Below are 12,017 nucleotides of genomic sequence, written 5' to 3' on the forward strand. Positions count from 1 at the left end.
GCTACACACACACAATCGGGACGGAGGCTAGGCATGAAGAACCTTATTTCATCTTCAAGAAGTCCTCGTCGTCTCGTCTTCCTGGGCAGGACACAAACCCTAACAAAACTTGAAGAAGCACCTAAAAACGGAGCCCTCCCGCCGGCAAGGGCAGGGATCCACCACACACCCATAGCCTAAGACCATAGAACACGTGCCAGATTGGCGGCACCGCCGACGGGACGCAAAAACCGTAGCCGCCTTTTCTTGCAGAAGACATAAAGCTTGGAACCAACTATTAGGCGTGTAGGTCTCTTTAATCTTTAATATGGATCAATGAAGGTAAATTGCAGGCCACACACTACACTTATATTTTTATAGTCACACCCTAAATAAATCTTTGGATGAGGTATTTGTGAAAACCAAGTGCTGCTTCACTTCAATTTAAACTGTCAAAACGTTTTATATTTAAAAACAGAGGATATACAACATTTCATAATCCATGCCAGTGACACAGACATATTTTTGTTTATAGATTAGATAAGGCACTCAGTTTTGATCATTGAGAACAAAGAGTCAGCGGCTCGACCACTAAGGGCATCTTCAATACATGTAACATAATTGCTGATAAAATTTGTCAGGTAGGACAACTGATGATGTAGCATAAAATAAAATGGGGAGAGACTAAAGACTGAGTATGTAAATTAATCAACCACCCTTCCACAAGCTCTAAGGTGAAAATTAGAGAGCAAGCATAATTATTCTGCCGTCTCTTATTGGATAGGCCAACTTATTGGAATAGTTGATGATAACTTGTTGGTGATGGCATAAACATTTTTGTGAACAGGATTATATATAAAGATATGCCCTAAACACACACTCGATCGTGTTGTATACAAGACGCGCGGTGGTGGTCGTGTCCTTCTCTTCCTCTCTCCTTCATATCATTATTTTATTTTAATCATCAAACGACAAAGTGGGGGGAGAGTGAAGGAAAGGGGGCAGACCGCCGTTCCTTTACATCTTTTCCTTGCCGCAATATCATACTGCAATCCAGCCACAGCTTTCCTTGCTTAATAATTTGCCAGTTCCTCTCCTCCCTCTACTCCCACTTATTTACTCCCCCTTTGCTTTCGTTGCCACTGTTCCATCTCGTAGGTTTCGTCGTCCCTTGCCACATGAGAGGTTTGTCTGTAGATAAGATAGAGGCGGAATAAAGAAAAGCAAGACAAACGAGAGAGAGCTGAGCAAGAAAGGATAACCTAGGTAGCTAGGTCGGGAGCATGGATCCGGTTACTGCATCCATCCACGGTCACCATCTTCCTCCACCCTTCAACACCCGTGATTTCCATCACCATCTCCAGCAGCAGCAGCTGCATCTCAAGTCGGAGGACGACCATGGCGGCGGCTCTCCGTTCGGCGGCCACGGCACCAAGCACGGCCACGAGGATGACGAGAACAGTGGCAACGGCAACGGCAGCGGCGGTGAGCTTGCTCTGATTTCCCCTTCAGGTGGCGGACTGCAGGATGGAGGTGAGAACGGATCGCGCCGACCGAGGGGCCGCCCGGCCGGGTCCAAGAACAAGCCGAAGCCTCCAATCATCATTACGCGGGACAGCGCTAACACGCTCCGGACGCACGTCATGGAGGTCGCGGGCGGGTGCGACATCTCCGAGAGCATCACGGCGTTCGCCCGCCGCCGGCAACGCGGGGTCTGCGTGCTGAGCGGCGCGGGCACCGTGACCAACCTCACGCTGCGGCAGCCTGCCTCGCAGGGCGCGGTTGTCGCCCTCCACGGCCGGTTCGAGATACTCTCACTGTCTGGCTCCTTCCTACCCCCTCCAGCACCACCGGAAGCCACAGGGCTCACCGTCTACCTTGCCGGCGGGAAGGGGCAGGTGGTGGGCGGCACCGTTGTCGGCTCGCTGACCGCTGCGGGGCCGGTGGTGATAATGGCAGCTTCCTTCGCGAACGCTGTCTACGAGCGATTGCCGTTGGAGGAAGACGAGTTGCTTGCAGCGCAAGGGCAGGCAGACAGCGCCGGGATGCTGGCTGCGGGGCAGCAAGCATCTCAGATGGCCGGCGGAGACGTGGATCCAAGCCTCTTCGAAGGGCTGCCACCGAACCTCCTCGGCAACGTGCAGCTCCCGCCTGAAGCTGCCAGCTACAGATGGAACCCAGGCACAGCCGGTGGCCGCCCGTCACCGTTCTAATCACGGCCGCTGGACCGCGCAGCCGGCACGTTAGAAAGGTTATGTGTTTTAATTAGCTTTCTTCCTTAACGTCGCATCTCGAAGGATTTCCGTGGGAATTATTGCATACCATTTCGGATCTTGTTAAATAACATGTCCGCATCAGGATTGTTTCTGATATGTATCGTTGTCTACATCAGTTATTGTTTCGGTTATATTCTTGTGTCTCATAACTGATTTTGCAGTTGAGGTGAGAGGCTAGCACCTTATATTCTTCCTTTTGTTTCTCATGTTCACATACTAGTCATCAACCTGTGCCACCGCATAGACTTGGTTAATCTTGAACAATCCATATGGAAAACTGTAGAAATTATAACCAAAAACACATGAATTCTATCAACTTGGGTTGTTTGGTTCCTTGGTTTGCAGGATTTAAAGAACACATGAATTCTATCAACTTGGGTTGTTTGGTTCATATGAATTGAAAAAATTAAAAAATCCTGATAAACATAGCCAAATTAAAGTTCAAGCACATGAAAATGTATTGTTAGATTCTTAATATACCACTACAGATCTTAGTCTCGTTTTTCGTGCATAGAAATTTGAAAAAAGAAAGTCCAAGTGAATGTTAGCATTCCTGCGTTTTCTTTGAAACTGAGATCAAATGAAATTTCCTCCCTTTTTCCTTTGCCCCATTCATTTGAACTAAATGCAGGAATTGTACTATCACAAAAAGTATATATCTATTCCTACTTTCCCCCCTCTACTTCTCCTTTGAACCAAAGAGGCCCTTTAATAGCTATCCACTTACCTAAAAACATCATTCATTTGTTTGAATTAAGATCTTTGTATTATTGTTCCTAGACAGTACGACAACCAACTGACTTTTGATATGTAAGCGCAAGTTCTTTAATTTTAAATTATGTACTCCCCCTTTTCAGTTTATAGGGCTTAATTTAAAAATCTCTTCCACCAAGGGAGATGATGAATGGTGGAATTAATTCTGTAGTTTGCAAAAGTACTTAATTAGTACTCTCGTTTTCCTCAAAATTTTGTGTATACCGATGCATTAATTACACCACATGCACACATGTTTACTTAATGACCAAGAACTTCTACATGCATTGATGAGTTTTTTCTCCATCCTTGCATGTAGTGATTTAATACACCTTAAAATCTGAACATGTGATGAGCTGGTCGTAATGGGAGTATCATACCTAGTATCATGCATGCCAATTAGGCTATTTTGATGAGGTTTCATAGAATTAAATGAAGAAAAAGATGATTGAGTATTATATCACGATACTGTATCATAATAAATGTTATGCTACTATGTGTCATGCATGGCAATAAATAAAGTACTACATGATACTAATATATGATACTCCCTCCGTCTAGGTGTATAAGTCACCTTACAAAAACCAAATAATCCCAAAACACTTAGGCATGGTACATTAACTCCTACTTCGTTTCTTGTTTTGTGACATATCAACCAATAAGAGATAAGGGACGTGCATGCTTTCAATGACTTGAGACTACCAAACACGACATGCAGTGCTTAGTTCATTGCATGCAATGCTATTAATTAGCAAAAAATTAAGTTCTCTTGTTTTCCCCTCTGCCTTGATCGCGGTGCATAACCTAAGATGACTTATACACCTAGACGGAGGGAGTACTATGCATTAGAAAGGTAGTATCATACACTAGTATCGTATGATACTCTCCATTACAACCAGCCTAAGTACTAATCCCTCTTTCTAGGTGTATAAGTCATCTTAGGTTGTGCACTGTGACCAAGGAGAAGGAGAAAACGAGAGATTTTAATGCTTATTTGCTAATTAATAGCATTGCATGCAATGAACTGACCACTGCATGTCGTGTCTGAAAGTCTCAAGTTATTGAAGTCATACACACCCACATCTCTTATTGTTTGATTCCTTTATTTATGTCAAGAAAGAAGAAACGAGGTGAAAGTTAATGCACTGCGTCCAAGTGTTTTTGGATTATTTGGTTTACGTAAGATGACTTGTACACCTAAACAGGGGGAGTAGTAGAATTAAGACTTAGGAAAAACAAACTTTTTGAGATGAGCCCTATAAACCGGAAAGGAGGGAGTATTGTTTCTTCAATCCATAATTGGGATTGTTTGTTAAATAACTAGGTGCCGTAAATGCAAATGTTTTCTATCTAGAATACTTGTAAAGAACAAATTTTGTCTGAATTTTATTTTGCATAAATAAAATCCCATTGAGCACTCATATATTCCACCAATAACAACCCGGGTATCTAATGGAACATAACCCTCTTGTCACGAGAATCCCGCAGCAAAGAAGTGTAGCTTCCTGGTAAAAAAAAAGTGTGGCTTGCCAAGTGAATCTGGCCATGTGTGTGTCACCAAGGAATATGAAGTCCACCTGCCAAAGAAAAAATCAAGGAACAAGGTAGATCCACTTATGTGATATTCTTGTGTACGTAGATTTGTTGACCAATAAGCCATACATAAGTCACATCATTTGTTTGCCCTCAGAGGGATATGTACACACCTTTCTCTGTTGGATGCACTATTATTCTGATTCTAAAAAGGAACATGCCATTTTAGTTTCCTTAGAAATTCTTGTCTTAAGGAAAGGAAATTGCGCCAATAAAAAACACGGATTTATGTACAATTAGTAATGAGTTTCAAAAAAAATTGTACAAATTAGTAATGAATGGGAGCTATTTTGACCAGACGGAAAGTACTCTCTCTTTCTCTCTCTCTCTCTATATATATATATTCATAATGCCATGAAGCAACTCTTTACCAGAGGGGAGCCCATCGAATACCTTACTAGATTACTAAGATGTCATCATGTTGACCCAACAAAAAGCTTAAAGGGCAAGGGAAAGGCATAAACGATCAGAGCAAGGGAGACTAGTAAGGGCGACCCCACCCCCGCTCCCCACGTGTCGCCCCCGCTCGGGCGACTCGGGCAGGATCGCAACCCTAGCCGACGGGGGCTCCCCGTCCTTCCATCCCTCCCTCCGCCGCCGTCGAAGGACGCCGCCGGCCTATAGCCCAGGGGCTGACGGCGGTGGCAGGGGCCTTCCCTCTCTCCTGCGCCATGGGGGCGGTGCGGAGCCCCGTGGCATGTGGTGGCACGGCCGATCTGGCCTTGGTGGCGTGGCGGGCCTACCTTGACCGGTGGCAGCGCGGCGACCGCCTCGGCTTAGGGCGGCAATGGTGGCGGGTGCGGCGGCCGGCCCTGCTTCGGGCAGTGGCCTTGGCTGCGTTCGGCGGCGGCGGCCGGGTTTGCGGCGATAATCAGTCAGATCGAGGTGTGTGCGATATACAGTATTTATTTCACTCGGATGAACTGTTTGCGATTAGCCGAAACAATAGAAACGGTGTAACACCCCTGTATTTTGAGCTACAGTAACCCATGTGATTAAGCTAAATCATTTTGCTAAACAGTGTGTTGATCACCTTTGATTCCATATCTCATTTCAAATTCCACTTTGAATTCAAATTCAAATAATAAGTGACATAAAAAAATCACAAACATGAAAACTTAAATGTTCTTAATATGGTAAATAATCCATAGATAATTATGGTGGTGAAACCAACATTTAATAAAATGGTTAAGTGCCCTAAAATAAATAAAACAAAGGGCAAAACAATAATTTAAATGCTTTTAAAATTATAAAAATCCTAAACTAATTTAAATAAGTGCAAAACTTTTGTGGTAGTGGCCTAATATATAATACTAATTTAGGTGCAAGTTTTATGTTTTATAAAACTATTTTGTTTTAAAAAGAAATAGAAACAGAAAACAAATAAAAGAAAACAAAAAAGGGAAGGGACGCCCTGCACCCTGGGTTTTAGCCCACCAGGCGGCCAAGCCCGCCCCCCTAGTCGTCTACCTCTGCTATAGGGGGCAGCAGGTCGTGGCCACCGCCGATGCCAGCCATCGCCGTGGCGGCCATCCACCGTGCCGCCCACACGATAAGGTCGAACCGCGCCCCCTGTAACTCTAGCTGCCCGGATCCACTCCCCCTTGTGCCTCTATCTTCCTCTCCGCCATGGTTGCCGCTGCCGTCACCTCCGCTCGCACGCCCGCATAGCCACCAGTCGCATCTCGCCGCCCCGACCTGTCAAGGAGATTGACAAGCGTCTACTTTGTCTCCCTCGACCACTAACTCAAGGCCGGAGCCACCCTAGTGCCGGACCGCGTCGTCGTCCTCCTCAGATCTCCGTCGGCCATCTCCCTCAACTCCGGCACCGTACTGCGCTCCCGATCACTCAACGAGCCACCGTGAGATCCCTTGGTGAGCTGCGCCTCCAATCCCTCTATTCCCCCCTTCGAATTCGTCCTCCAGCTTGCTTGCCGCCTCCCCACTTTGTCCTCACCATAGCCACTGCTGTCGCAGCTTGCGTCCGAGCTTGGCTCTTGGAGCCCATAGAAACCCAATGCGTGCATGAACGCAGCCCTACGACGACCCTAGCACCATTTCTCGTGGCGTCTATCGGCGTTCTGGGAACGGGGGTACCCAGACTTGCCTGCCTATAGCCCATGGCGTGGCTCCATCGACCTTCTGGTATGGCCCACCTTCGGCATCAACAACTCAAGACCCTCGCAAGGGGCCAAGCCTCGCGAGGCGGACGACACCAAGACCTCTAGTGGGAGCTGCCTCCTCAGGCTGGCTCCTGAGGAGCGGAGATTTCTATGCAAGCCTCACCTCACGAGGCTCGGATGACGTGAGCCATAACGACCAAGGCCAGGCGGGCGCTAGCGGGCATAGGACAATAGTTTCCTCTTTGGTGCTAAGGAGGCAAGCGCAGGCGCGAAGTCCCGAGGAGTCAGTCAAAGGTTTCCATTCCCATGCAACAAGACCAAGACTGCTAGGACGGCAGGACGAAGGTCATCGCCGAGCCCACCATGGCGTCACGACCAGAAGCTTTGCAGGCGAAGACTACTTTTGTCAGGATAAGATGTACTAGTTGTCTCACTTTGAATTTGGTCGTTGTGAGATCCCTTCCCGCCTGCATTTTGGGGGAAGAGGACCAAGGCCACTATAAATAGGACTTAGCCACCACCATAGGAAGGGCGAGAAGGATCCGATCCATCCGAACCCTCACCAGCTCACACCAACACAAGAACAGACTTCCTGAGGTTGTTCTTCCACTGTACTAGTTCATCCTCAGCCCACCTCGAGGCCAATCCACCACAAAGCAGGAGTAGGGTTTTACACCGCAAGGTGGCCAGAACCTGGGTAAACTGTTGTGTCCCATTTCCTTCCTGTTCACCGAGTTATGCCATGGGATTAGCGGGTAGGCAGACTGGGGAGGTTAATTTCTTTGCACGCACCCCAGAGTTCGAATCTAGCCAGGGTCCGCGGAGCCCGAAATCCGACATTTGGCGCGCCAGGTAGGGGTGCGTCGAAGATCCGCCCCTCTATTCGTTGCGCTCCGCTGTTCGGCTCTCATGGCGGGCGTTGCTCCGTCGACCGGGCCGACGGGTGCTTTCGAGGGAGTCGTGGGCCTCCGAGCTTTCACCCCCGACCTGTGGCAGGTGCAATGGCCACCCAAATTCAGGTCGGAGCTACCGCCCCGATACGATGGCGTGGCGGACCCGACAGGTTTTCTCCGAGCATATGAGGAGGCTGTTTCGGCAGCCGGCGGCGACGACAAAGTTATGACGAACTGGCTTCCCATGGCCCTTGTGGGTGCACCACGTGCCTAGCTTCTTGGCTTGCCAGGGTCTTCGGTGGCCTCCTGGGAGGAGTTTGCGGCCTCTTCATCGCGCGCTTCGCGGTGCTGGCACCCCACATCGTCGCAGCTCTCCTAGCCGGGTTGTAGGCGCCGCCCTCGGATCGCCATGCCAAGCAGTTCTTTCGCCAGGTGGGCGCCACTCGCGTGCAACAAGGAACTCCTTCGGGCTGGGCGGCGCCTAAGGCCAACCTCGTCTTCAACTCAAGGGACCACCTCGCAACCACAACAGGCCCCGGCATGCTCCCGATGCTCTGCACCCCCACCATCTGCAACGTAGCAGTCACCAAGACCCTTATCGACGGAGGAGCCGGTCTTAATGTTCTCAAAAAGAATATAGGCCCAGAAAAAATTACCCCTTTTTCGAGAACCTTTTAGAAGTTCTACCCATATGTGTTCTGATCGCCAATTCATATTAGATATACTAAATCCAGCAGCGGTCGATTGAAATTGAGAGAATAAGCTAAATAATTTTGACTTTACTTTTTTTATTCTGAAATCGCCTTCAGCAACTAGTACTCCTGTGAAATAATAGGTTAGATACATTGACTTTCTATTCAAAAAATATTCGTTGATTCAATTAAAATAAATAAAATAAAACTCGCTATACCTGGCTCTGCATATTCATGCATTTATGCTCGTAGCCTATATCCGCATCCATAACCGTTTTTCATTTGTGTGTAGAAAGTGTGTGTAGAAAAAGCCACATACCCTACCATATTATATTACTTACACTAAAAAATACTAGACAATCTTATTTTTTTGCACATAAAGAAATAAAGAAGTCATTGCAATTGCCGGAAATACTAAGCCTACTAAAGGCACGAAAATAGAAGGTAAGTTTAAATCCATCATGGAATAGGTGTCTCAATTCAAATTTACTATTTCTATCTAGTCGAAAAATATCTTAAGATCCTTATGATATAATTAAGTATATCTATTATAAGGAATATTGACTATTGTATTGTATTTTTTATTTTTAGTTTGAAAAATATTCTGTAAAAAAAATGAAAGGATAATAAGAAAATTCCAAAAAAGGAGAACTAATTAAAAAGATTTTATTTTGATTTTCCCATCCTCATGGCCTTTCTATCTTTCTAATCTAATTTGAAATTGGATTCAAAAGAAAGCGGTTAGAATTTACTTCCTGCATACATACTTCTCTAGAAGCGCATACAATAATGCGTGGTAAAGGCGGAAAAATAGTATATTCAATCAAAATCAAAGGGCAAATTATCTTACCTACTATAGATCCCCTACTACCCTCTTAGACTTTAAAAGGCGATATACCACCCAAAGAAAGGGTATGAAAATGCCGGGTGGAGTTAGCTTTTCGATGAAGACCCGTCCCGTGCAGCGAAGCCCTGTTAGTAAGACCCCCCGCAATAATGGATTATAGAAGAATATTATTCCAAATACTCCTCTGGACGCATATAGTAGCATTGCGATTCCGAATCTTTTTTATTTATGAATATGAACAGAAAAAATTCATTGTATCGTTGGGTCGGAGCGGAGGTTTGGTCCAGAAAAATTAGAAACAAAACGTCTACTCTACCGCATTGAAGTCTATAGCGCTGTATTTCCACGAAAGGGGAGTCTGGGCCGTGTCTCAGTCCCAGTGTGGCTGATCATCCTCTCGGACCAGCTACTGATCATCGCCTTGGTAAGCTATTACCTCACCAACTAGCTAATCAGACGCGAGCCCCTCCTTGGGCGGATTTCTCCTTTTGCTCCTCAGCCTACGGGGTATTAGCAACCGTTTCCAGTTGTTGTTCCCCTCCCAAGGGCAGGTTCTTACGCGTTACTCACCCGTTCGCCACTGAAAACACCACTTCCCGTTCGACTTTCATGTGTTAAGCATGGCAACCTTGGAAATACTTTTATATTTTGGCTTCCTTATTGCTTATGCTGTCAAATTGCCGATTATACCCCTACATACGTGGTTACCAGATACCCATGGGAAAGCACATTATAGTACATGTATGCTTTTAGCGGGAATATTATTAAAGATGGGAGCATATGGATTGATTCGGATCAACATGGAATTGTTACCTCATGCTCATCATGAAAAAGTAGGAGCTTAGCGGGTCCTTACCCCCCTTTATCTGATTAGAGCGGAAAGGACCCGCGGAATTTTTACTCTTATAACGCGAATTGAATCTATTCGATTCACTCTTATGAAGCAACAAGAAAAAGAGATCACTCGAGGATCCAATATCTTATCCCACGAAGGAAGTATCCTAAAAATCCTTGATTTAGTTTCGAGTAATAAACTAATAAAACCTTAATCAAAACTATTCAACTAGCCTAAAAATAAAAAAACCTTCAATGGAAGAGTTTACTTTTTTTTGCAAAATTTCTGTAAATTTGAAGTTGAACTTAATTAAACAAGCCAAGCAATTTGCTCACAATCACAAGAAATTTTCCCCCCACCATATTTTCTTCCCCTCTGTTTGTCCACTACCTCGGCTAAACCTAAGCAAAAGAAAAAGAGGTCCAAGAGACAGACCCGAATAAAGAAGAAATAGTAATCTTTGACGAATTAGGAAGAAAAAGGATTCTTATTTTGATACAAGAAGAATCGGCACAAGAAAAAGGCTTTTTCTCTGTGGAGCATTCGGCTTGCTTCATGTCCCCATGGCCGGCTCCGCCCCACCAAGCCTTTCTCTGGAGTCGTCGACGGCTCCACCTGCCCCTAGGGCAGATCTGCCCCCCTTCACCTTCGGCACCCATGACAACTACCGCACCGAGCTCATCGACTTCGACATCGCCCGTATCGGCCTACCGTACAACGCCATTTTCAGGTACCCGACCTTGGCCAAGTTCATGGCAGCAACTCACCCTGCCTACAATCTCATGAAGATGCTGGGAAGCAGCGGTGTCGTCGCCGTGGCAGGGGACACCAATGCAAGGATGCGTTATTGGCCCTCAAGCTCGCCTTCAGGGCCATGGCGGCCGCGCGACCAAGTGAGGAAGGAGCCCCAGAGACTCCCGGGGCTGTGCCAACAAAGAAGAAGCAATTGTTCTCTCAAGATTGGGCCAAGATGAAGCAGGTACCGGTTGACAAAGATGAAGCATTGGGCGCCACCTTCACCATAGGCACCGACCTCTCTCTAGATCAAGAAGAGGCATTGGTCAGCCTCTTACGCACGAACAAGGATGTGTTCGCATGGGAGCCCATGTTGGAAATATGCCCTAGAGGCAATAATAAAATGGTTATTATTATATTTCCTTGTTCATGATAATTGCCTATTGTTCATGCTATAATTGTATTAACCGGAAACCATAATACATGTGTGAATACATAGACCACAACATGTCCCTAGTAAGCCTCTAGTTGACTAGTTTGTTGATCAATAGATGGTTATGGTTTCCTGACCATGGACATTGGATGTCGTTGATAACGGGATCACATCATTAGGAGAATGATGTGATGGACAAGACCCAATCCTAAGCATAGCACAAGATCACGTAGTTCGTTTGCTAGAGCTTTTCTGATGTCAAGTATTGTTTCCTTAGACCATGAGATTGTGCAACTCCCGGATACCGTAGGAATGCTTTGGGTGTATTAAACGTCACAACGTAACTGGGTGGCTATAAAGGTGCACTACAGGTATCTCCGAAAGTGTCTGTTGGGTTGGCACGAATCGAGACTGGGATTTGTCACTCTGTATGACGGAGAGGTATCTCTGGGCCCACTCGGTAATGCATCATCATAATGAGCTCAATGTGACTAAGGAGTTAGCCACGGGATCATGTGTTACGGAATGAGTAAAGAGACTTGCCGGTAACGAGATTGAACGAGGTACGGGGATACCGACGATCGAATCTCAGGCAAGTAACATACCGATGGACAAAGGGAATTGTATACGGGATTGATTGAATCCCCGACATCGTGGTTCATCCGATGAGATCATCGTGGAACATGTGGGAGCCAATATGGGTATCCAGATCTCGCTATTGGTTATTGGCCCTAGAGGTGTCTTGGTCATGTCTGCATGGTTCCCGAACCCGTAGGGTCTACACACTTAAGGTTCAGTGATGCTAGAGTTGTAATGGGAATAGTATGTGGTTACTGAAGGTTGTTCGGAGTCCCGGAT

At 46.2% G+C, this 12,017-nt stretch overlaps 1 protein-coding gene across 1 annotated transcript; it reads left to right on the plus strand.

The window, feature by feature from the left end:
* Positions 1-990: 990 nt before the first annotated feature.
* Positions 991-2,386, plus strand: LOC119316606 (AT-hook motif nuclear-localized protein 24-like). Its single transcript, XM_037590961.1, has one exon. It carries the CDS (start codon positions 1,263-1,265, stop codon positions 2,190-2,192), a length of 930 nt encoding a protein of 309 aa, XP_037446858.1. The 5' UTR covers positions 991-1,262; the 3' UTR covers positions 2,193-2,386.
* Positions 2,387-12,017: the final 9,631 nt, after the last annotated feature.

The sequence above is a fragment of the Triticum dicoccoides genome, chromosome 6A (genome assembly GCF_002162155.2).
Source record: "Triticum dicoccoides isolate Atlit2015 ecotype Zavitan chromosome 6A, WEW_v2.0, whole genome shotgun sequence".
Lineage (NCBI taxonomy): Eukaryota > Viridiplantae > Streptophyta > Magnoliopsida > Poales > Poaceae > Triticum > Triticum dicoccoides.

Coding starts and splice junctions, on each gene's coding strand:
- LOC119316606 (XM_037590961.1), top strand. CDS start 1,263: ATGGATCCGGTTACTGCATCCATCCACGGTCACCATCTTCCTCCACCC.